Below are 27,111 nucleotides of genomic sequence, written 5' to 3'. Positions count from 1 at the left end.
CAGACCTCGGAGGAGAGGCGGGATAAGAAATGTGAGTCAGCACAGTTTGTTCAAGTCCGGAGAGACAACAGAGGAACAAAACGAGGAATGAAATGGAGAAGAAGAAGAAGAGGACGGCGGGAGGGGAGGGGAGGGGGAGAGGTTAGACGGAGGAGAGAAAAATTGGGGTGGAAGAGGCAAACGGCAGGAAGCGGACACTCACATGATGGTTGGGCTCTACCAGTGAGGCGGTACGTAGCTGTACCCAGGCGTCCCTTGGGGCCTGTAGGTTGGCACAGTAACTGGGTGTGCTCCAATCTGGGCGTGCTGGGGCGTTGTCAGCAGAGTCCCTGCACAGAGCCGACAACACCGTGGGTGGGAAATCGATCGATATCCATGTAGGGAACTTACGATCGCCCTCTTTGGTACAACGAGTTTATAAGTAGCTAAAACTGCCCATCACAAAGTTACAGGATCTCATGGTGACAGATGGAAATTCATGGTTTTGTCCCACCAACAGTCCAAACCCCCCTACACCCCCCCCCCCCCCCCCCCCAAAAAAAAATATTTACTTGACTATCATAGTGAGGAACTATCTCAGGCAATCAATATGTCCGTGCCTTCATCCGACATGCCATCTCTGAAAACGAATATTGGGGAGTCCTCGGCTGTGGTCCTACCTGCGCTCATGGCCATGGTTGTCCCAGCCACCATCCCCATGGCAGCCATGCCGTTGTTGCGAGGAGTAGGTACGGGGACCGGGGCAGGGTAGAGGGCTGTGGAGGGGATGCTGTTAGGCTGCACCACGGTGGTGTGATGGATCACATGTGGCTGAGCCGCATACACTGGCTGGGTATAGTACGCTCCCTGTCGGCACACAACACAGGAAACGGCTGAGCGAGGCTGGCGGTGCGGGCCGGTCTGTGCATATGATTTATGAAGCTTATTACACCATCTAAATGTGTACTTTAGTTCCAAGTCTGAGAAGGAGGAACTTTTCATGGTCATTTCTACTAAAAGGAACAAAAGGCGGAGAAAAAAAAACAGAGCGTACAGTGCTTCGGCAATCTTTCTGGCATTTTCAATCGCTCTTCTTTCTGCTACACTTCTCAGGGTTACAGAAGAACAAAGTGACAGCCTTGTTGCCTCATCGTGTTCACCTCAAACTAAAATAGTAGTTTTTAAATCTGATGGCAGTCTAAATTACTAGATCTTACTAGTTTATCTGTGGAAAAACAAACACACACACACACACACACACACACACACACACGCACGCACACACTACAATGTGTTGAAAACTACCTTTAGCTTTTGATTTAGTTTTTTTTAGGCTCCTAGCTCACACAACTATTAACAAACTTTGGTATAAATCACATGAACAAACATTACCCAACAGTGTTTGTACTTCACACAACACTGTGCATCATTTCTAAATGTAATGAGTTCAGAGGATATAACTATCTTTTCATTCCTCCCATCCTGAGGCTAAACATTGTGTCTAATTCTCTATCAAAGTGGAGTCGCCTGCAGCCAAGAGAAATTAAATATCATTTTAAAAGACAAATTCTGCAGAAGAGAAACTATCTGACACAAAGCAAAATAAATGGAGGTTTAATCCCCCCCCCCCCACTCCCCTCCCCCCGAGCTAAAAGCCAGAACACTGCTCCATGTTCAAACTATGGAACCGAGGACGGACCATTTGGTCTCTCCGAGGGGGATGCCGTCACTTGTGATCTTCTTACCTGTGCGTAGAGGTTCTGCTGAGGGTAGGCACTGCGGATGGGGTACATGGCTGTCGGGTACGGGGTCGGGGTCGGGGTGTAGGGGGGGGGTGCTCCGTTTGACTGGGTGGGGGGGACTTTGTATGGGGTTCCTGCAGCAGTATATCCTGAAAACAATCAGACGAGGGGGAGACGAGGGGAGATGGAGGAGAGGATTAAAAAACAACAACAACAACAACAACGCTACAAGAGAGAAATTCATTTTATTAACCCACTGAGGAGATGCTTTCTTAAACCTGCGGTAACATTCGTTCGGGTCCAAATGACGGCAGGGCAACGAGCAGTAAACGTAACACTGATATTATTACCTTCTTGGTGGACGCATACAAAACAATGTGACCAATTTCTTTTGAATTTTAGGCAAAATATAAGACTTTTTTTTTTTTTCATGGCAAACAATGCTGATAGAGGCGATGAGAGCGAACTAAAACACTTTAACTGCAGACTGTAAAACCAAAACAATGAGCTTTAAGATACTGAAACACTCGGAGGGGAACTGCAGAGTCAGGTGAATCTTATCTGTGGCTTCGTCGCTACAGGCGACTCCGCTCGCGCACAACTCGATCTGTCATCTACCGTGAATAAAAATGACCTACTCTTGCTGCTTTAAGATGCGACGATCCATCATGCTATTATCTGACAATTAAACAGCACGAGAGCCACTGAGTTGTGGCAAAAAAAAATTGGGACACTTGTATGACAAAAACCACAAACATCATAAGAGTTGGGCTCACTAACAAGCAAACAAGTAAAGTAAACAGTCGTAGCAGGTGTTTGCACATTTTTTTTTTTTTTAATTTATTGTTATTGGCATTTCCTTTCAAATCCACCAGATGGGGACTGCTGACGTCTTTTGGGATTTAACACGATATAGCCAAGGCTTTTTTTGTCTCTTAAAATCCCTCATTCTTGCTTTGAAGACAGCGCCTTTGCACTGTGTACTAAAAAAGATGCAGTAACTGTGTGGCCCCGTGTGCTGCGTATGAAGCACATTCAGGCTTGCACGGGTTATTTTCAGGAAAGCAGCACTTAAAACATACCATTCCTCATATATCCAGCTTTAACTACGTCACTAGCTGGAAAGCACGAGGTGAAGGCATCTGGCTCAGACCACTGCATTTATGTGCGTTCTGTTCTCGGTGGGGTGGGGGTGGGGAGGGGGGCAGGAGGGGGTGTGTGTGTGTGTGTGGGGGGGGGGTGTAGTACCTCTGAACAGCCACCTGGAGGAGCCTGAAGGTCAAACATGCTACTAGCTAGTTGCTGCCGTGGAGCTTATGAAAGCGCCGTTCTCACACAAGGACGAGGGAACAAAGAGATGCTGGAGCTGCTCCGTGTGTAGAAGTCCCCGTGTGGCTGTGCGTGCGTGCGCGCGCGCGCGCATACTCTCACACTTATTCTCCGCTCAGACATGAATGCTGGGGCATTAAAGGACAATGGCGTGCAACAACGGCACAAAGAGCCTCGCTGATAGAAAACAGTTTGTCTATTCAATGGTCTTGAGAAATAATGACCAAGACACGTTTCTAATCAGACCGTGGCTGGCTTTGTCTGGCGATTCATTCATGTCTGGGCGACGGGATCCAAACCGTTTCATTTCAGCATACGTTGAGCGCCGCAGAGTGCGTGGACAGAAATGTGCAGTCAAAACAACAACGAGGTTCAGGTTTCAGCTGGAACAAAGCTGGGCGAGCTTCGCCACAGCACACCTGACATTTTGTTAAGACTTCCAAAAGATAAAAAAAAAAAAAAAAAAAAAGAAACTCGGGGAGGGGACGAGAGGAGGCGGCGGCTTCAAAAGCAGCACAGATGAAATGTACAACCCCCTCCTGCCTCGGTAGCCTACTCAAAATGCAATACAATGCAAAACAATTAAGGCAAGCTATTTCCTCCTCTTTCCTCTTTTTTACCCCCCCCCCCCCCTCAAGACATTTTGAAAATACAAATACAAAGGAATTCATCATATTTAAAAGGACTTTATATTCTCCTTTTTACTGATGTAATAAGCCCCTCTTCTGTCTTTAAAGTCATTAAATCTGCATGTCTCAAAAGACAATTAAATAAAAGCATTTTGTTGACGGTAACACTTAATATTACTGATTTACTTTCCTCTTCTTTTTTTCTTCTCCCTGTGCTCATATTATCAGCTGCATTGATTTGATGATGATGATGGTTTATTTGATGTTTATTGGTTTGTCTTTTGTGTACCTGAATATGTTTGCCTGTTATTTAAATTGTTCATTATTGAGAAAAGCCCCTTGGCATCCATTTCGATGTTAATTGTATCACAGTATTATTATTATTATTTTATTGAGCACAAGATTAAACATTTGATATTTCCAATTTACTCGATAGTAATTAGTCCTTTTATGCATTCAAATAATGCAATAACATAAAATCTCAAACCTGCTTCGAGCTTATTTATAGAAAAGAAACGGGTCAAATTACTGTCAAAGCCCGGTTGAGAGTCATCGAGGGTTTGTTCTAATGTTTCAGAACGTCCTTAAATGACAGTGATCATGTGCAGTAAACGCACACGCGACGGTATTTACCCCCACCTGAACTGTCCGCGTACGCACAGACACACCATAACCGGAAAGCACCGAGACAACTGTACTTCCATCTGCTGTGGGGACCAGACTCTGAACCCCAGCAGAGTGTGTATCTGTGGCCATACAGCCACTGGCAGCTGCTACTGGCCAGCTTCCCGTCCCTTCACCGATGATGCCCTTTAAGCACAGATCGCTGCTTATTCCACATCGCCTTCAATTAGTCCAGTCTGCTTGGAGCTCGAAACAAACTTCTGAAGGTTTGAGCGATTTTAACGGGCTCGGTTTGAGTCAAGACAAATCTGTAAACACGCGTGACTCAGACCAACATTAAATATGCACGGAGAACAACATTTGCTTTAGGTTAAGTATGCATAACGCGCACGCAAGCGTGATGCATCACCGTGCAGCGACGCAGAGCAAGCAGCAGCACTGAGGGATCCTCCTGACATGAAATTAAAATTTCATCAGTGTGTAATTTATTCAACACATTAAGTGTTAGACCAGCCTACACCTAAACACGGACTAACTTCCATCGCACACCAACACACACCGAGAACCGAACGATTACTCATCAGAAAGATAAACACTCTGTCTCTGAAAATTATTCGGGATAAATTGGAGGCACAGTTATTGGCTGTTTGCGGTTGTTTGGGTTACAGATAGTCATTTCAAAAACGCTCGGCTTGCTATTTTGAATGATCATTTTAGCACAACGGCAGCATTTGCAACTACCAAACGAAGAACGGTCATCAACAACATCCCAGATCCTGAAACTCAAATCTTTGAACCTTTTTCCTCGGAGTTTAGAAAAACGTTGAGAACTTCCTCATTGGCGCGTTTTCAGGTAAGCCGGCCGCGTGTTTGTGTCGGCCGGTTGCAGCGCCTGCACTCTACGTCTTTCTCGTGTTTTCTGTCACGATTTTGACATCAAAACAATCCATCTGATAAAATGTTACGCGCTTAAAAACGCACACCGTGTGGCTGAACCATTTTATTTGTAGTTATATATATATATATATATATATATATATCCTCTGCACACTATATGGTGCATGTTTTACAGTGTATATGTAAATACTGTTTTTTTTTGTTTTTTTTTCCTGAACTTGTCTGCTTTGTGTACATTATGTTTGTTTGGGGATTTATGTATTTACCGATCTTTATTTTGATTTTATATCGTCACGACTCTCGAGGCAGGTTTGAACATTGATGTTTATGTTCAACCTGCTATAATTTTGTACCGATGTACTGTATCGACTCGACACAGGACCGGCAGAATACAACATATCGTTGTAGTTTAACAATTAGGACAGTCTGAATAATTTGTCTGAAATTCACCTGCGTATACCAGGGTGTACGGGACATCCTTCGTGCAGAGCTCTTAACTCCTTTCTAGTGTGATTATCTTGTTTCCTTGGAAAATGACACAGGATCCCGCTAATTAACACCGAAAATTCGTGCGAGCGACCCACTAAAATATAAACAAGGTCCTCGAAAGGTCTGTGCGTGCGTGCTAGAGATTACCTGGTGGATACCCAGGACTGCCTGTTTGATAGAGGTTGGGCGTATAGGTCGGAGCCGTGGCAGGATACCCTCCTGGATAGCCTGCAAGACGACACAGAAGTGACAGAAAATATTAGAAGCCGCAGTTTAACGAGCCGGGAGGTCGACAGACACGCACGACCGAGACACCCTTCCCCCCCAACACACACGCACACGCGCACGCACGCACGCACACACACACACACACACACACACACACACACACACACACACACACACACACACACACAGGTAGGGCAGCAGTATTTGGTTTGAAGCAGGATGTGCACAGATGGCGCTCATTAAAAAAAATGTCTGCACCAATAACCCAGTCGGCTGAATGCGTCTTGCATACAGCAATTTGGCAGACGAGACACACCTGCCAATATGGCGTGGGAGGAGACAAATTCAGAAACATTAGCAATGCGCGCAGAAAACGTGCGCCGGGGGTGCGCGCGCGCACACTCGCGCGCGCCATTAATTACGCACCGAGCGCAGAAAGCCGATTTGACCCGAGAAAAAGCTTTCGTTGATATAAAAAAAAAAAAAAGAAAAAAAAAGTGCAGGTTCAACAGAGCGAGGCAAAGATGGAGGAAGAGAGGAAGGGAGCAAAGTGCTGCTCTGTTCTCACTGTTTGCTATTGTTGGCAGACAGTCTCACAGATGATGTGTTCTGTTCTGTAGCCTTGAGCTTTTACTATATCCAGCTTTCGCCGCTGCAGGTTGGAGCTGCAGTCAGATGTAACGGGTCCGCCAAACATCTGCAACTTACAGTTGAATCTAAGATTGATCTTTTCAACGAAGCAAAGTCCAGAGAAATCCGTGCTTTCAATTTATTACAACGCTGTTAAGAGTATAATTAGCGCTGGAGCTATTTGATTTATTGATAAGCTGCGCAACAGAAAATATCAATTTGAATAATTAATGAACGTTAATGTTAGTTATTTTCAAATCAAAAAATCCAAGCAGCAATACAGGCTTTTCATAGGATTTCTTGTTTTTGGTCATTTGGATTGCTGGCGAGACAAATACGGCAACGTGAAGACGTGTCCTTCGGTTCTAGGCAACTGGAAAGAATTTGACACTAAACGGGTAAATTATTAATGCATTCAAAATCTAGATTGTTCAGTGATGAAAATAATTATCAGCTGCATCCATGAAAACCATTTTAGACTTGAGAATGGAACAGTGGAGTCTTTGAAGGGGAGGCTGGCTGGTTTAGAGAAAATAACAGAAGATTGGTGGTATTTCACGAGAGCAGTTTTAAGTATCATGCAGCGCTATCTCCACCCAACAGCTGCAGCACTTCATAGGTCAAAGGATTTTTAAACAAAATGTCTGCTTAGTCTGAGTTTATATTAAGCACTGGTGCAGAGCTTTGCGTTGGATGACAGAACAACACACCAGATGTTGGACCATCCCAATAAAACGCATTTAACTATAACAATCTGGAGGGTCTTTAGAAGAGATACTGAAGCGCTAAAGGGGAAATATTGACTACTACACTTTATACACTGCATTAATTGAATCCCAGCTAAAAAACAAAACAGATTTCTTATTTAATGAAAAGGGACTTAAAGGGAGGCCACGTTGTTTCAGTTACGCCATTATTACAGTTAATATCAGGCACTATTCTTTCTAAAAGGTATTTCATAAATGGACCCCGTTAACAATGAACCTCTCTGGACTTGACCTTGCGTGTTGTAAAGTTGGCGAGTCGTTAGCGGCGTTAAACGTATGAACTCAGGGTGGCAGTTGACCGTGTGTGATGATCCCTGCCGACGGTGTGTCGTTGGGTACAGTTCTGGCGTATTCACTTATCTGCTTGGCTGCTGTCCATAACAGCATAAAAAGGTTACGTAGCAACCTTAAGCATTGGAAAATGCGATGCTACTTACAACTGAAGACGGATTTACATGGCAGCGTGTAGGCAGCATATCTATAAGTAAAGACCAGATTCCCACGAGACACTCGGTCAGTTCTTCGTACAAGCTCCTGTACCATCCCAGCAATCCGTCCTTGAGCTACTGCACCATAAAGTTAAAGGCCAAGTAGTCTTGAAAACAATGAGAGCTACAGGTGATGGACGTACACTCCGGTTCTGCGTTTATCTAAAGACAACCCGTGGAGAGTTATGCTCTCTCAAAATTTGTTCCTAAAACGTGCTATCCAGCTTCATTGGAAATCAAATGTGTATGTAGTTGAAGGCGGAGAAGATGCTGAGAGGGGACGCCATGAAGTCCGATGCGCAGTTTGGACAAACCATATACGCCGGCCTTTTTTTAGTGAACGGAACTGGACTCGCTGGAGAACAGGAGGTTCTCAAAAACGTCTCATCCCTGATCCGAAAGGCTTCTTCAGTTCTAACCGAGTGCTGAGGAAGTATTTTAACCTCTTGTGGGGTCGTTAACAAATTGAGAGTCGTTGATGTCGGCGTATAAGAATCTTCACATACATAAATACCACTCCAGCCGCACTCCACCACAGGGCATCAACTCTGCTCTCTCGCTTCTGCCGAGAAAGATTGATATTCTCTCCAGGGTCAAGAAAAGCGGTCTTTAACCACAGTCGACACTTTATAATCCTATCCTCTACATCCTCTTATCCTGCCTACACGACCTGGGTACGACTATATTCCATGCAGTCACAGTTCTGAGGTAGGAATGTTTTTGTTGAACAATTCCAATTTAGTTTTTACCCTTTTCTATAAACTTTCTCCCGTACTGCAGCAACCTTGCTCGAGACGAGTGTTGTATCCAAGTGCTTTGTTCTGATTACCTCCGATCACGTTCCTTCTCTGAAACAGACCCTACTGACTAGGAAAAATAATAGAAAGGGCCTAAATTTCTGGATATAACAGTGCCTATAATTTCCACCTTCCAAAATTGCCCCATATTATGTATTGAATACCTATTCTACCCATTTCTCACTGACTTCACTATAATAACTACATTTTCTTAACAACTTTTAGTCAAATCAAACTTTTGAGAGCATCGAATGGCTTTTAGGAGAATTTTTGTCTTTCCCATTTCGTCATTGTCTTTAAAATCCTCAGGTGACCCCTCCATCCTTAAAACAGTACGTTTCCAGTAGTGTGGAGGATGCTAAACGGTCTTACCTGCGAAGGCCATGTTCTTGGGGTTTCCGTAGGGAGTGCCAGGCTGAACAGGGCTGTAGACTGGATTCATAGCTGAAGATAACCTGTTCTTACTGAGAGAGAGAGAGAGAAACAGAGAGTGTGGAAGAGAGGGGAGAGGGTTATGAGAAGACAGAAGAAAAATGGAGGGGAGAGAGATGTAAGCCATGTAAATTGGAAAGAAAATTGTTACGATTATCAAAAGCACCGCACACACTCATCACACACATTAATCCCAAACTCAGATTCTTAAGGCGACATCCAGCTGAAGGATTTTGCCAGCATGCAACAAAAATCAAGCCCTGTGAATCTTCACCCTCAAGTAGGCTCAACATAAGCATGTACTTAAAAACACAGACAGTTGGAATACGACGACGACAACAACAAAAAGCACAAGCACTGACAGAAATGCACAAGAACGCATGGATCCATTGAGGACAAAAAAAAAAAATAAATAACAGTCTGGTTTCCTGTGTGGCCCTGAATACAGTAAGCCAAATTGGAACATCTGCCTGACTTTCCACCAACAAAGGCAGGGGAGGCTCTCCCAGCCGGGGTTTCGACCGCGGCGCTGAGCGGAGGAGTGGCCGCTAAATACATTCAGATGCTAGAAATGGTCAGGGTGAAGGTGCCTAATAAACACGGCCGTGTGTACTACGTGTCCCCACGGGGCATCTCTCTCTCCACGGTGTCGACGAAAAGCCCTCGAGAGCAACTTACCTGCGCAATCGAGGAACACGGGCATTGTGAAACGTATGTGTTTGTGTGAGTGTGTGTGCATGCGTGCCCCGTACCTCTTGTGCGTGTCTGGTTGATACATGAAACTGAATTTGTCTGTGGGATGCCCGCTCGCCATTCTTGCTGTATGCAAATGAGGAAGGAGTGGAAGTGGATATGCAAATCTGAAATTAAAACAGCGAGAGGTCATGATTACAATGAACACAGGAAAAAGGGAAAAAAAAACAAAGTCAAAATAATAATAATAAAAAAACAAACAAACAAACAAAAAAAAAACCAGCAAGCACCAGTGCAACAGCAAATGGTTAGTGATAGCAGCAGGGGAGACAGTGATTTAGATTGCGTGTCTGAATGGGTGTCTGTGGGAACAGCTGTGTCTTCAGCTGCGTATTTATTGGCTTTAATAAGTGTGCTGTATACGCAGTGTATGGGTGAAAAAAAATTATGTAAATGTCACGACGCCATCAAAAAAATTTTTTATGTGTAAAAAGCAAACTGTGTTTTAATAATTCCTGCGTTTAGAGACCCTAGATAATGTGTGTGTGTGTCCAGTAAGGCATGAGTATGAATTTGTATATACATATGTGACGTGCGGTGCAAAACAACCAATACAAGCAGCAAAGCAAACATCAATACAGCCAATGAAAAAAAAAAAAAAAAAAAAGCACAACATACTGAGTGAGCGGGCAAGTGACAGAGCAGAAGAACAAAATATAGTACGAAGCGGCTGCGTTGTCTTTTTTTTTTTGCACCAAGCCATGAGTAAGCATGATCCAGTACACAGAACCACGAGAGCGTTGCACAAACACGCAGCAGAAAGGTTGAGGAATAAACAAAGAGAGGAAAAGGTGCGTGTGAGCTGTGTGTTATTTGAGTTCATGTGTGTCTTTGTATTGATTTTTTTTTCACTCCGGTGTCTCAGAGATTGGGACTTGGTGCGTGTGATGGCAGCGATCGGGCCGGCTCGGTCCGGTTTCGAGTCCGGCTCCGTCGTGTGCCGTGTCGCGACTGTGTCACATATTCTGCGGCGAGTCCTCGAAACACGGCGCCGACTCACCATATTCGGACCATCCGAATTGATTTGTGCCATTCTGCTTCCCGTATAAATATACAGTTGGATCGCAAAACACGGGACAAATTTCCGACGTAAAATCGGAAGGCCGATCCGTCCTGAGTTTACGCTTCACGGCCAGCTGACGACTAACAAACGCAAACCCTTTATGTGGTTAGCGCCTCGGTGTCATGAGGCCTGAGCGTACGCTGTACCGTGGTGATGCCAAACGGCACCAAGTGACACTTCAAATTATCCAAGGAAGCGTTTCAGAGCTCTGTCCAGGAGCACTGATGTCAAAACACCTCAAGACACTGACAAATGAAAGCGAGCACAGACACGTGGGTGCAGTTGCTTTTCACTTGTTTTTTTTGCATGAATTTTGTAAAACAACAACAACAACAACAACACACATGTCCCCTTGACTGCAACATAAACAGAAACCTTCGTGTGTGTGTATGTAAAACAACAGTAGTGGTGGTGTATCAGCTCTGGTTTCTTCCTCAAATTCATGTCTCACAGCAAAAGGATGTCTCGGGGGAGTTGATCAACCTATTGCTGAGCATCTTTTAAAAGAATATTCCTCATTAATCCACTGCAATCTTAAATTCCTTCCTCGAAGCACTGCTCAGCCTCCCACCTTTCATTCCCCCACACTGCTCTGCTTTGTTTACTTTGACATTAGCTCTCTCCACCTTCGTTAATCAGAATGTCCACGTGCAAACTTTGATGTTAACCAAATTAAAGATGAACTCGTATTACTGCAATTGCCAAATATTAAAAAAAAAAAAAATACAAAAAAAAAAAAAAAAAAAAAAAACACGCCTTGAAAATATATCTTCCTCCATCATAGCTCCGGTTTGAAAGTTGACCTATAAAGCTATAAGACTACAAGAGGCTACGGCCAGGCCAACCACTGTGTGAGGCTGCACATATAGACAGCTGTGCTTTGAGCTGGATGATAACTTCAGGACGCTAACAATGCTCACAGTGGAGAGCAGCTCATTTTCAGTCTGCAAGCCATTATAATGTTCGCCGTGTCACTTTTGTGCGCCGTTGGATTCCCAAACATTTGTAAACAACCCATAAATATAAATGATGCCGATGTGAAATGGAGATTCATTTTCAGAGTTCTTGGAGACAAACCAACAAGGAAATATTGGATCGATTACAGTTTTGACCAATACTGATCCTAAATCATATATATATATATCTATATAAATTATTCTTCACATAAAATGACTAGAAACCCATTAACCAACTGTCCTTTTTTTTCTTCTTTGTGTTATTTTGTGGCTCCTTTTAAATGGAATTCTCAACAACAACAACAACAAAAAATCTAATTAAAGTTACAATACGCCATGTAAGAGCTATAATCCTAATATTACCTTCATCTGGCTCTTCACAAACTAAATTGCAATTGTGTGGAGAGAGGAAACAAATCCCATTAACACATGGGCAGGTGGCTAAACTAACCCGAACGTCTTTTGCCACACACACACACACACACACACACACACACACACACACACACACACACACACACAGCTGCGCATGAATAGAGTAGCGAGAGACGGGTGTGTTCATGTGTTTCAGTGCATCTGGGTGCAGGAAAAGGTGACGAAAAGTGAATGGCTGCGAACAAGAGGGGTACCACAATGTGTCTAAACAGAGTGTGTGTGTGTGTGTGTGTGTGTGTGTGTGTGTGTGTGTGTGTGTGTGTGTGTGTGTGTGTGTGTGTGAGGAACAGAGGCAGCTCAGATCATTGTGATGAGTACGAGTGTCCTGCCATAACTCCCTTTGTTTCAGGAGGAGGTGAGACCAGGGGGGCCCGAGCTCCGACAAAAAAAAAAAAAAAAAGAAGCCAGAAGACCTTCTATTAGTCAGACTGCTATCCATTTAGCAAAGAACCGGTCTACGGAGAATCGTTTGCCACACAGAGACAGAGATAGTACATTTATTTTTAGAACACAAGAGCAGAGACGAGTCTTCACATCTACTTCACGTTCTGGAAGCATTTACGGCGTTTCAGGCGTACATCATGGAGAAATGACACCATAACTTGATTTGCCTGAAAATGTCAAAAACGCACCCGGCACTTGCTTTACAGACACAGTGACTGCTGCCAGACACTCGGAGCTGATGGGTTTGGGGTTTTGAGCTCGTCGTGACTTTGTTTTGCTACATTTTGTTTTCTGTAAAAGGAACGAGCAGACATTTTGGGTGATGCGCTGAGTTGGGATTATCCACTCGTCCACTACATGTAGACTACGCAGCGAGCATGTGGCCAATCCGAATCGGTCTTGCCCGCTGTACGGCGGACAAGCGGAAAATCCAACCACGGTATTTACTTCAACAGGAGTGTCACTATATCTGTTGTATTGCTGCACATACTGCTGTCGTTTCTGATTAACCAATTTTTTTGTATTATTATTATTATTGAATTGTTGAATTTCAAGTCTTTTTTTTTTTTTTTGATAAAATGAAAGTAAGAAAACATGAATGAGTTTTCACATTCCAAATTTCTCAATCCCTTCAGACGTCTCGTGAAATGCTCAAACAGACGCGCGTCCTCGCCACTGACAAATTGTAATGAGGGTGTGTTGAGTAGTAAACCAAGATAACTTTCTAAAAATGTTGTTTGATGTTTAACTGATAATCACAGTAATTGTGAATTCAATTTTCAGTCAATCAATTAATCCTTAGTAATTAATTAGTACTTAATCCCTTGTCAAAAGACATCTAAAATAATGGGGGAAAAAAAAAAATGTAAATCACAACTTCCTGGAGCTCAACGTCATAATCTTTACATGGTTCATTAAAACATTTTTTGAACATCAAGAAATGGTAATGGTTTTATTGTTTTAAGTCAGAAAACACTTATCAAATAATTATCCCAGTGATCAGGAGTCTTATGAATTCTCATTCTGTGCTGGGATCATTTTTTTTAAAATCCCTGTCAGGTACAAAACAAGCTTTTAAAGAGCTGATCTCACTGGGTGTTGCGCGTGCGTGAAAATGCATGAAATCTTCCTGACTGAAGGCCCGTAGTTAAAGCAGCATGATTGGCAGACAGCAAAAAGGCTTTTACTGTGAAGGCGCTGCATGCGCCCGGTGGAAATATTGTCCGAGTAGCCACGGTGGACTAACTGGTCACAGCAGCCGTTTGGATCTGGGTTTGTACATTTAAAAAAAAAAAAAAAAAAAAAAAGGGCTCGCCTTTGATCGGCTAAATCACGAGGTGTAGTTGCGCTGCGCAGACACGCTGCTGCGGTCTGCCGGCCCTTTTTTTTTTTTTTTTGACGAACATCGATTAAACGTGCCTTTGCGCTCCTCTCTGTTTTGGTACAAACACATCCGACTGTGAAGACAGCAGGGCTTGCTGCAGTGTACGACCTGTCCGTCAATCAAAGGCGCGCTGCTTACAGAGGACTCTTGACGGCGACGACGAAAGCGCACGCGCGACATCAAGCGCGTTCACTTGTCGGCCGACGGAAATCTCTCTCTTCCGGGAGGCCGTGACAGTCGAAGCGTGCGCATGCTATCACATGTTTTGACTCTGTAAATGCTTTAAGATGGAAATGGAAGTCACTCTGCAATAACGGAGAAAAAAAAAAGAAGAAAAAAATCACTTCAAATTGGATTAGCACTGAAAACTGGCGTTACTCCGCCTTTACCTGGAGTCAGCTGGGAGGGGCGAAGCAGATGGAGAGAAAAACACAACCAGGAGCAGCTGTGCTGGTGGATGACATGAGCGTTCAGGTTCGACCTGTTTAGTACCTTCTGAAGGTGGCTTTCACTTGGACACGGTCCAAATACCGCATAGGTTTCATTCAACATGTCTTCACTAGTTGGGAAGCATGCCTTTGTTCACATTTTTTTTTTGTTTTTATCTCAACTGTTATGCAATTTAGAAAGAAAAGAAAAAGACTTTAGCTAAAAATGACTTTGGATTTAGTTAGGGCTGCAACTGACATATTTTTGTTACTCGTTATTTCATTAATTAATTAAAAAAAAAAAAAAATGTTATTGATTCTTTTTCCTGCAACTAAACATAAAAAAATTTCCAGAGACCAAATCCACAACTTCTGATATCTATTTTTTTTGCTCGGTTGCCGACAGTCCAACACAGATATTGGATTTTTTTTTTTTTTTTTTGCCGCCGTCCGATATGCAGATTCCGACACCGATATATAAACACTGTTTTTCCACCTTGTTGCAGAGAGCATTAAGTCTATCCTGTAGTGGACTTAACATATTACTGTGCCTTCTCTTATTGTGAAGGCCTACTGGCAGATGCAGACAAAACATGCAGTGCTTTTCAAAATGTACATATTTGCTGGTAAATATAAGAAACCCACGTAAGCGCAGGTAAAATACGTCGTAACTATTATCACGTAATGTTTTCTTTCAAACAAAAGCTTCATCCGACTTCAACGGGTTTAGATGATCCTCTCCAGACAATAGCCACAACCAGGGCGACCTTGACCTATTTCCCTTAAATATTGAGCATTTCGCCGTAATTAGTGGGGTTTTTTTTTGTGGGTTTTGTTTTAAATCGGCGTGTCATATCAACAGAAAAGTTCATTTCGGGCCAATACTGACATTTAATTTGAAAGCCAGTACTGATGACATGCCCAAGATATTGTGCACCCCTAGTTCAATACACAAATATCTTCAGGAAAAGGAAATCAGTAAATTCAAGGCTGAATAGGTAGAAACCTTGAATGTTCAGCAAGTTTGCTTCAAAAATGGAAAAAAAAAATCAAAAAAAAATCAATGAATCACTCAAGCCCTAGATATAATAAATGATCATCAATAGCTTTACCAAACCGTCGTGCAGACGTGAAAGCACACCGAGAACGCACTCTGTTTCACACACAAGGAGAGGATTCATTCACTATTGACTGACATTATTAAAGAGACCTTCCTGCTCCCCGGCTTAACACCAGTTATTTTCCAGGACTTTGTTAGGCTTAAACTCTATTAGCGCGACTTCATTTTGGCTGAACTCACAAGCCATCGCCTGAAAGCATTAGTGCATAAACACTGCACGCAAGCCTGCATCCTAACAGAGCCGCCATTTGTGTGCGTCCATCTTTCAGCATTTTCTGTCACAGTCGAGCCTTGTGTTGTTGCACATCTTCAAAGTTTATGGCCGCATATTTAATTTGTGAATGTCAATATAAAAATGTGCGCGTATAAAAACAATAATGTTGGTTCCACTCCATAAAGGGAGACTCCTGCAGCCTTGGGGAACCAGAAGAGGTAATAATGAAGGAGGTGGAGGAGGGAAGGATTGTGAAAGAATAAACAACACACACACACGCACACGCACACACACACACACACACACACACACACACAAAGAGCTACCATTCCTGGGGAACGTGTACAATACAACACAACCCCCACGCTGACTCTATCCTCCCACATAATACCTCACCAGGCATCTACTCTTTAAGCAACACATCAAAACCAGTGGGCGTTATCACACTTCGGCTCAGCAGAGAATAGAACCGAACAGATTTTTATTTTCTAAATCCTCCAGAAGGAAGGCATTTCACTTGGGTCATATGAGAAGGAAACAAAAAGACAAATCATAAGACAAATGTCTTGCTAAGTGTAATGTGGTGCGTCAACAGCATTTTTCAAAAGCGCAATTATTGTTCAAAATATAAACCTTGATAATGAATACATTTTAGACATTAAATTAAAGGTTTTTTTTTTTGTTTTTTTTTTCTCGTTATTGCTGTTTTCAGTCAAATCTGTAAAATGTACTGAAAAGGTGAAATGACCAATGTTAGATGTTCACTTGTTCCAGCTTCTCAAATGTGAATATTCTATTCTTTGTCTTTTAGATAATTAGTTGAACATCTAAGCGTTTGGGGACTGCTGGTCAGACAAAACAAAGATTAGACACTGGATTATTTTTTTTTTTTAAATAACTCAAGCAAAGCAGATTGTTGGTTGACAACACACCAACTACAAAGCTGCACTAAATGTGTCTCTGTTTCTCTACGAGATGAAATATTCATGGCTAAATAAGCAACAATCAAAGGTAAAGTAAAAACATTTTTAAACTGTGCACGTGCCCTTTTTCTTTTTCTTTTTCAACAACCTACAACGGTCATCGCATTCTGATTCAATTCCACTAAAGCCTGGATTACTAAAGCTTGACATCACTTTTACCGTGCTGAGATCTGCCCACTTTAGACCTGCGAGAAGAGCACAGAGACAAACACAGAAATCTCTCCTGTGAAATATCCCAAACTGTTGGAAATTTGCACGAAAATCTTGTGGTCATGTCGGACCCAAGAGGCAAGCAGCAGTGACGTCACCCGTTGGTTTGTGAACGGTCGTCATGAAGCCGCGAATTCGGAATTACGCCGGCGCCGTATTAGGGCGAGATGAGGGAGGAGCCAGGGGTGGAGCCGACTGATCTGGTTGGAAACCCGGCGATACTACGTCCCGCCCACCGGGAGCCGTAACCTGACTGCACCGCAGGAATGTCAATCAAACTGGCACCCCCCCCCCCCCCCCCCCCCCAAAAAAAAAAAAACAAGACTTTTTGAAGCTTATTTTATAATTCATGGCGGGATTATTTTCAGAACACTAATCTGGAAGAGTGAATTTAGAGAATGACATGCAGGAAACTGAGAACTTGATGAGACGTTGAACATGGCCGGAGGCTTTTTGGAGCCGACCTCTAGCGGCACCCGGTGGTATTACAGTTCAAGGCACTTCTGCGTCGGCCTCATTTTTCAGAGCTGGAGGATATGTCCATTTTAACGTGCGGTCTGTGGTTGGACTCCGTTGCTCAAAGGTCGAACATGATCGGGAAAATAGGTTTTCAGGGTCTTTAGTATCGCAGACATTCTAGCTACGGCGTGATCTCCAACAGAACGCGGGCTTAATGGTCAGACTAATGGGGCCCGCTATCAAAACAAACTGATGTCCATAATCAAGTCCAAGAACAGATCTATGGTATTAAGAGTATTGAAAGGCGGTGTGATGGAATCCCGCACAATCAGACCTGTCCTGCAGCTACCAGCTCCAAACAGCTCTGGGCTATTTTAGATCTAGGACAGCACTGTACACTTTGGGACAGCATCTCCCCTTTTTCTTCTGCGCCGGCTTCCTCCTCTTCTATTCTCCTTTCCAAAATCATCACATCAGTCACACGCCTCATGGGTCTGCATTTCTGGATTATGCGACAATATTGTGCCATCCCGCTGAAAATGGAAATGATTTTCACACGCAAAGCGCCTCCTACCGTGAAATAAATACGATTCAACGTGATCCATTTATGGAGATTTCCACTTCTGCTGTGGTCCTTTGGTTACTGTCACACATTTAGATGAGCTACACTATAGAAAGAGTGATGTTTTCTTAAATTAAGAACCGCCCTCTGTCATTTTGAGGCAGCAAAATATTCAGCCTATTTAAGGCTCTAATGAGGATATCAGACAATATAAAACGCAATCTGTCAGTTTCATATTAGAGATTGTTTTACCAAAATTTCCAACACACAAAAGCATCTGTGACAAAATCAAATTTACTCTCTCATGTGTTAATATTTTGCTGTGATATAGCTTTGTATTAAGACGTATAATTTCACCACAATTGTTAAATTAAACATTACGGTGAAAAATGTTTAAAGCATCAACTCTACTGAGGTTAAAAGAAATTAAGTGGGTGGCATCTTAAAAGGGAGCAATCAGACTTTTAATGAGTTTTCAAAGCAACTAGGTAATTACAGCATCGATAAGAGGGCTGAACAATACTGGAAATAAGCCTAAATGTCTGCAGCCATGATAATCGCACAGTGATGCTGCAACACTCTTTTACGCCGCAGACAACAAAAATGTTGGATGGATGACAATTAGAGAGGAAAGCCAGCCGAGAGATATCTATTGATGGAATGCTAAACTCTCTCAGATTAATCACAAAGAAAAAAAAAGCAAATCATTTTTAAGGGCATGGCGTTTGTATTTTAAAGCAGCTTGTAATGTGAAATGTTAACCCTTTTACTCATTTTGCTGAAAACACGATTATCAATGGGATATTTTAGAGATTAACATTCAGTTATGCGTAGCTGGTTGCAGAAATGGAAAAAGCTCAACAATATGGGCTTATTCTTTTCCTCAATTTAGTGCAGCTGATTGCCTTTCATGAAAAGGTGATCTGTGATAGCTTTGTATCTGCATAAAAAAAAACACCCACCCTGATAACTCAAAAACTGTGTCATCCATATTTCTAATAACAGTAAAGACACTGATGCATGGTGCTGTACTTGAAGCACCAGTTGCGAGTACATGTTCCCCACTTTGGCAGAAACTTTGTTGTGGTAAATACTGAACACAGCTTTGTACTTGTTGGCGGTATCATCGGATCTGAACCCATAAAAGTGGCAGAGGATTTGTTTTTGGATTTTCTTTTGAAGTTCCCACCTGCAATCACCACCTTTCTCAACTTGGCTACCTGCCTGTCCTGCCAGCCGCCTTTAATGCCCGTTGCGTAACACAATGTATCCCAGAGCATCGCTGTGTCAGTTTAATAGGAAGAGGAGCATATGTTTTGGCCGAAGTTCTGACAATTACGCCTTCAGGATTTGTAAATTCTCATGATGGGTCTTAACGGCGTAATACAGTCCAACCTTAACTGCGAGCATAAAGCTCGCGGGTCCTGCACATTGCTGACTGCTTGAGAGCAATGGATCATGTTTCAGCTACAAACACCATCAATCCAGTTATCATGGAAGAGGCAATAACAGGCTGCAGGGGAAAGCCCAAACGTTCATATAATCCTGAATTTGAATAACCATGTCTAATGCTGCTTTGGAAAACTTGCAAAAAAAACGTTACCCAATGTGAATTAATTTTGCACCTATAATTACTAAATTGTAATATGAAATGTGAAAACCCATTCCAACAATACAAGTGCTGGTGGATTGATATTCTGAGAGATAGAAAAAAACACCCACACGCACACGCACACACACACACGCACACACACACACACACACACACACACACACACACAGCTATATTAGCTAGGACTTGGCAGTTAAACCCAAGGTAAACAATCAATGCCTCCAGGCAGTATTAACAGCAGACAAGCATTATTGCCTGCAGTGAAGGTGGGACTCCGCAAATAAAGGAGAAATAAAACAGACCGTTGTATTACAGTTAAAACAGCAACGAGTAATATTTTGCCGTCTCTTTGAACTGCCATGCATGCGTAAGAGTTGTTAATCAGTGCCGGTCAGCGACCCGGCCTACACGTCTCATTAATGTCTCGAGTCACAAGTCCCTTGAACAACCCACAGCACACTATATGCAGAGCTGCGATCAATATCCGTAGCATGGACTGCGTTTTACAAACACTTCTTGTGGCATGTCAGACAATCTAAGAGCCCATCTTTAAGGGAATGAAATCGAGGCATGAAACTTTTAAGCGTTACATTCCTCAAAACTATATGATACCCGAAACTGGACTTTTTCCAACGGTACATTGGCTGACAGTAATCTTTTAAACAATTTTAAGGAAAATACAAAAGATAAACAGGTAATCTTGACCGGGGAGGGGAAGGGGGGGTTTGTGACCAAGATACACGCAGAGTTGGACATTTTTTTTTATAGTGTAAGAATTTACTTAAAAATCGATGTAACGGGAAACGACGTTTCTAAATGACCTCAAACCTCGTTGGCATGTTTGTACAGCAGGGTCCTCTCATCATCGACCGACGTACATTCAGATATTAGTAAATCTGCAGCAACCTAATACGGGCCGCTCTACTGTACGAGGTTGGCAGACGTATTGGTACGGCTCTCGATGAAGTGCAATAGCTCATTGATGACACTTGCTCGTTGCTCTGGCTAACCGTCCTGCGCACGGACTGTATGGTTGCATCCAACTCGACACATCTCAACTTCCCCGCAAACAACTATTGAGCTATTCCGCAAAACGTGCTGCTGATGAAGAAATCCAAGCCTCCAGCGAGCTGGCCGAGACGTAATTGTTTCAATATTTGCTGGTCCAATCGGGAGCGATACCCATGCTGCTCCGTATCCGGTGGATGTGTTACGTCACCAGAAGCTGACCACCTTCACAGGGCGACGACGGCTGCACGATTCTGCGGATCGCAGTTTAAGTTGAGATGCCTTCTGTCGAACGGTGGCCAAAAAGTCGTGCAAATAATCCAAAAATACGATATCTTTGCTTTGGTTCAACAACTTGGAAAAGCACAGGTGTGTAAGGTGGCATTAACAACGCCTCTGTTCTGTTCAAGTGTAAATCGTGACAGCGTGAACAATACCAGGACGCTTAAACAAAAGCTACTTATAAAAAAATAGTAAATGATAATAATAATCATCATCAGCCATCATTAATTCTATTGTTTGCTCCTGTGTTGTTCCTGTCTGCCGTGAAAAGTCAGACTGAAGCAGTGTCCCAGGTGTAATCTAGCTCTTGGTTAGACGAGTAGATAAAGCAGGGTTCTGGGAATAAACAACTAAAACACAAACACTGTGTCTCAACCACGTGCTAGGATACAAAAAGCTACAGTGCCGTACCTTTGTTGCAGCAGCAGAATGTGTGCTAGCAGATATCAAAAGTGCACCGTGTACACTTAAAGCCCGTAAACAAAGGCTTTTGTCGTCGTTGTTTGTTGCGCTGTCATCAGAGTTGCGACTTCACTAAGATGTCTATATTTTCCTGCTAATAACAGCTCCTCCGTTACTTCTCTACACTCAGCTGTTGGTCCCGCTGAGCTCATTATCGCCACACTAAAAACTATAAAAGCTACAACAGGATACCTGTTGTGTTTTACGACTTTCATAAAACAAATCCATCTCTGCCCTCGAAGCTTCACAGATAAATAAATAACAACAATCTGTAAAAAAACAAAAAACAAACGCAACTACGCATTGTTTGTAAATCAAGTCTTCGCCTCCAAACGATGACGACAAAACAATCCATTTTCACACGCCAAGTGTTATGTCCAAGATGAAACGATATACAGTCAACAACCGATATCACCCGTGTGGGTCTAACACCTGTCAATATCACAAAACAATCCAACAGCACCACAAACTACAGGCCCCGAAGGGCTCATTCAGTCGAATCAACACTTCTCTAAAGCAGTTCAGGCAGATATTCCACGTTATTACCTTCATAATGGCAGCATTTATTGCGTGGCTGCTGTCTCGGTCCGCATTAATTTTGACTAGACATATCTAATAAACTGCCAACGCCGCGCACATGTTCATTTTAAGCCCTACCACTGCACCATAGCGTGGAGAAAAAAAGAAGAAGAAGAAGAAGAAGAAAAAGAAGAAGTATTAATCGTCACTGTATGCACTACTAATGAAATGACAGCCCGCGGCACAGACCCGTGAGCAGGTCCGTGTGTGCATGTGCGCACCGTTTCAGATCCCCAGTATGACTGGCAGCTGAATGCATTACAGCTTGGCCTCTGGGGATCAGTTCAACCTTTTATCCTGCTCCTTTATTCCTCGTGACATCTTTCACCTGCTGTTCTATACATGCATGCTCGTACACACGCACGCGCGCACGCAGACAAAGATGAAAGATCATTTGCGAGGCAATAATGTCTTAATACAATGCTAGTTGGGATTTTCTTTGGGAACGCGCCAAAAGATTGATGTGGATAAACAATGGGCTCAGCTGCACACCCGGAACGAACCGATGTGGTAGGCTGACGCTACAAACCTGAGGTCGCTGCGGAGGAGTTCAAAATAAAATAAAAAGTAAAAGCAGAATGCGACATGGACTTGGTATAGAGACGTGTCTTGTCATTCCACTTTTTAACAAAATCAAATGAGATGCTTTCCCAAGATATCTGTAAATTTGCTCAAAGTAAGACGTGTTAATTGGGAACCGGACCTCTTGCAAACCTCAGTGTTCGGCGATAACAGTATTGACTCAATCGTTCGTGTGGCGCTGCGACCGAATCATTAATCCTAGAGGGAAACTAAATCTTTCTAAGTGTTATCAGCTGCAATCCAAGAAGTGAAAGATCATCAAACGATGGGTCATTTTCCTTAAAAGGTAAAGTAATTCATGATGTCCGCCGTGTTCTCGCTGCACGAGAGACAAAGCAGAAGCTTGTGTTGCACATGTTAAGTTTCACCTTCTCATGGCTCGTACGCAGTGTGAAGGTCACGTCCAGGTAACATAAACATTATGGATTTAACAGCACCCGGATTCAACCGAACGTGATCCAGACAATTACTGTCAGGCGATGTTGTCGACATACTTGGAGCAAAAAATGCATAACAATACCTCTGACATTTTGGGCACAAGTTGTTGTGCGTCGGGGATGGCATGCTAGCGGGGTTAGCCTTGACAGCTGGGCAGACACGGTGCCAGTGGGTCTGTTTTTTTTGTTTATGGTAACCTGAGAATAAACATCTCAGTCTTTTCTTATTGATAGTATGCACATTTAAACGCCTTAACTGTTATAATAAGAATTATGGCCAATTAGGGAGTTATAAATGTATTGATTCCTCTAAATAAATGACAAAACTGTTCATTTATTTTGCCTGCTCTGCTTAACAATGACTCCAAATACTGAGGTAGATACCAGACCATGGATTTTGTGTCCTATACCAAAACAGCTGCACCATGATAACCAATATGAATGTCTCTTGATAACGAGGGATGGAAAATGCCCTTTGTGTTACGTTATTGTAAATTAAACATCTTCGGGTTTTAGACTGTTGGTTAGACAAAACAAGCTATTTGAGCACGTCGCCCTGGGCTCTGGGAAACGGTGACAAGCATTTCGTAAAAAATGTCCTGCTTCTTTAATGACCAAAGCATTAACTGAAAAAAATTGATAATTGGATAAATGAAACACGATGGAAATAGTCCTTCGAGACCGGTTAAAGTGGTGAACTATAACAAACGATGCTCGTGGTATCAAACCTTGAGATACAGCAGCCTTGTGGTAATCATCGAGTCAAACCACGGTGGAGTTCGCATCTACTGGCCTCAATCAAAAAAAAAGAATAGATACCAAGTTGAGGGAGAGCGTGGGCTGTACAAGATACATCACGGGAAGGTGAACGTGGACTCTGTCGTCTGTAAGCGTTTCTTTCAATGATCTGTGATGAGCAAATCATTAAGTGGTTCGGACCTCGCGGGACTGAAGTGCTGAAAAGACAATAGTCCGTTTTAGAAACACCGACTGCTGTAACGTTAAATGACTGCAGCGTTCAATAGTCTGACGGTTTTACGGCTGCGTCGTACAGCCCACCATTCATGCACATGAGGCTGCGCTCAGCACATGCCACCCACCCTCTTCCTCTCTAGCATGGCAGACAGGGGTCACCTTAGACTGTACGTGAAATTAAACGGGCAAATACATCGAGCAATTTGACCGATATTTAGCTTAGTTCAGCGCCACTTGTTTGTTGTTTTAAATGACTCTAGTTTTTAATCCTTGAGAAAAAATTATAGATACTTAAAATGCCACCAATATGCTGTAATTACGGCGTAGAGCCCTCGAGGAGGACCATTGTCCTTGCACTTAATGTACCTTTGTCGGATGAAAGCAATTTAGCTTGAAGCCTGTTTTCACTCCAGTCTTACAAAGATCACACGGAGCCTTTAATAAAAGGTTGCTATGTTTGTTTATTGGGTAGAACCAATATGGTGTACGATTTTCTGTCCCATTTAAAGGATTTCTACTGGGTCTTATCGTTACAAATGCCACAAAAGAAAATGACGTTAGCACACCTTAAATTAAAAACCCCATAACTGAATGTCTAAAATAGACGGCGCAGTGCGTTTCCTCAAGTCTCTTCAACATTTGAACTGTACATAGTATACTGACATTGTGTTGCTCTGCTGAGGGCCAAGAACGGCAATATCTGAGAAATCCCTTTAGACAAATATGGCTTCCTGAATTAAATGGGATTAATAGGCAGTGGCTACGGCAAGGAATCCATCCCAAAAAAAGAGGATTCATTTCACTGATAAGACTAGTCGTCGGAGAGAAGGAAAATACACCTTTTAACATTTGAACTAATCCTGTCTCTTTTGCGCTACTCGAGGCTCCTCTGTTCTGCTGTTGTACCTCTTCTAATGCAGAAATGTTACACGAGTGCATTAGCAGAAAATGAATTAAGAAGAATCCTGATGAGACTTTCGTTTGTCAATCAAGCATGTCCGGCATCTGCTATTTTCAGCTTCTGAAATGTGAGAATGTGCTGCGACTGTACAGGTTTGTGTTTCTGTGAATTGAGTACAAATACATTAGGGACAAACAAAACACATCATTTAAAAATGTCCTATCGGGCTCTGTGAACTTGAAGCTGGCGTGTTCGCTGCGTTCTTATACTTTACAGCCTGCAAAACTATCAAATCTATCAAAAGTAATCTACATCTTGCGAAAACATGGCAGGAGTGACTATTGGTGCTTCAACAAAAACATTTACATAATGAGAGTTGGTTTTTTTTGGGGGGGGATAAATGATGATCAGTAATGTGGATATAATGAAGTACGACATACTAAAGTACATAAAAGCCAATGTCAGGACATCTGAAACGGCCTGATAAGTTGAGAAAATGACATCACTTTACTGTAAACCAGGAAAACCCAACTATGATGCAATATCCTAAAATCCAAAACTTTTACACGGCATCTAGTGTCAAGTCACGATCATATATATATATAGATATATATATATCTATATATATAGATAGATATATAGGCATTTGATCCAGCTGCAGTCACGTCAATCCCACTAAACGTAAAGAGGCTGTGGTCCTCTGGTCACTGAGCCAAAAAGGGAGAAACCTCCTCTAATCACAAACACGGGCATTAGTGATGAGCAGTGGATGTAATATGTACCACCTAAAAAAAAAAAAACAGTGTGCAAGCAGCCAGACGGGTATCCGAGACATTTCCTTTCGTGCATCACAGCTGCAGCACACACACACACACACACACACACACACAAAACTAACAAGCTCTTCTCCAAAATACACTTTGCTCCCTCCCGTCACAACTCTACCCCGGAGCCCGGAGGACATTTGTATTTACCACCCAACAACCAGCGGTTCATATGCAAGTTATATAAGTCCTGCACGGCGTGCGCCGGGGCAGCGCACTGCATTACCGGAGACGGCGCGCAGCGAAAGCCCAAAAAAACAGCGACGGTCGGACCAAAGAAAAAAAAAAAAAAAAAAAAAAAAAAATGGTCACATTCAAAACGAGCTTAAGACACCATTTTGAAAAATCCACCGATTTCTAGATAACAACTCCCGAGATGCCATCTTGCCAATTATCGCCGGATTAGCCGCCGTTAGCACGGCGGGCCTCGCTATATAACACTAACGTTAGCTTAGCTTAGCTTAGCCCCCCGTAGCATCTCCGCATCCGTCGGCACACGCTGCCCCCCCCCTCCCTCCTCCCCTTCCCCCCCCCCTCCCTCCTCTCCCTCCTCCCCCCCCCCCCCCCCAAAAAAAAACGCTAATTAGCACGCTAGCTCGGTCAAGATTAGCAAACGGCAATGAAAGCCACTGCACGGTGAGGTCGGACCGGACCGGACCGGACCGGGGGGGAGGAGGGGAAGAGGGGGGAGGGGGGGAAAGAAAAAAACACACACACACACAAAAAACAACAACCCAGACTCTCCACGGACCCGCCGGTACCAAACGAGTCGAGTTTAAAAAAAAAACCTCCCCGACGCTCTCGGGTCTGAGTCCGCTCGTTGAGCTAGCTAGCTAGCTTTAGCTTTTAGCCCGCTGGTTCCCCCCGCTGTTAGCACAGCGCGGAGGACAATTGAGAGGAGAAAGAAAGAAAAGACACGAAAAATAAATAAATAAATAAAAAAGACAGGAGAGAGGAAGAAAAAAAAAAAAAAAAAACAACACAAAAAAAACCACCCCGAACAACGAGCAAGTCGACACATGGACGTGTTCCTGTCCTCCATCGTAAACAGCGGACGACACTTACCGAAGCCACCGGGTCGAAAACAAAACCAGAGATTCCCGAGATGTGTGTCTGCGTACGTGCTCCCTCTCTCCCTCTCCCTCTCTCTCTCTCTCTCTCTCCTGGGTGGCTCGGTTCGGCTCGGTTCGGCTCGGCTCGGTTCGGGCTGGCGCGGCTACAGCAGCGTGTTTTTTTTTTTTTGTTGTTTTTTTTTTTTTTTTGTCGGACCAGTGGCGCTCGGAAGACAAGCTTTCACCCGGAGAGACGGCCACCGTGTGGGGGATGGGGACGCACCGCCGGGAGGGAGGGTTGGGAGGGGGGGAGGGAGGAGAGGAGGAGGAGGAGAGGGGAGGTGGGGGCACCGAC

At 43.3% G+C, this 27,111-nt stretch overlaps 1 protein-coding gene across 2 annotated transcripts in view; it reads right to left on the bottom strand.

Annotated features, from left to right (window-relative positions):
* Window positions 1-27,031, bottom strand: part of fam168a (family with sequence similarity 168 member A) — a 33,776-nt gene extending 6,745 nt beyond the window's left edge. Inside the window, exons 1-7 of one of the 2 annotated variants that reach the window (XM_069147927.1) lie at window positions 26,770-27,031; window positions 9,784-9,891; window positions 8,972-9,063; window positions 5,837-5,917; window positions 1,725-1,870; window positions 660-846; window positions 203-329 (exon numbers count right to left, since the gene is read on the bottom strand). In XM_069147927.1, the coding sequence (XP_069004028.1) occupies window positions 217-329; window positions 660-846; window positions 1,725-1,870; window positions 5,837-5,917; window positions 8,972-9,063; window positions 9,784-9,845 (681 nt within the window). In that variant the 5' untranslated portion in view covers window positions 9,846-9,891; window positions 26,770-27,031 and the 3' untranslated portion in view covers window positions 203-216. The remainder of the gene's footprint in view (window positions 1-202; window positions 330-659; window positions 847-1,724; window positions 1,871-5,836; window positions 5,918-8,971; window positions 9,064-9,783; window positions 9,892-26,769) is intronic. The other variant, XM_069147928.1, reaches the window with a different exon arrangement.
* Window positions 27,032-27,111: the final 80 nt, after the last annotated feature.

This window comes from Embiotoca jacksoni, unplaced genomic scaffold (assembly GCF_022577435.1).
Source record: "Embiotoca jacksoni isolate LCO1_2020_lvr unplaced genomic scaffold, fEmbJac1.0.p SCAF_14, whole genome shotgun sequence".
NCBI lineage: Eukaryota > Metazoa > Chordata > Actinopteri > Embiotocidae > Embiotoca > Embiotoca jacksoni.
This window is presented reverse-complemented; position numbering and strand designations above follow the sequence as displayed.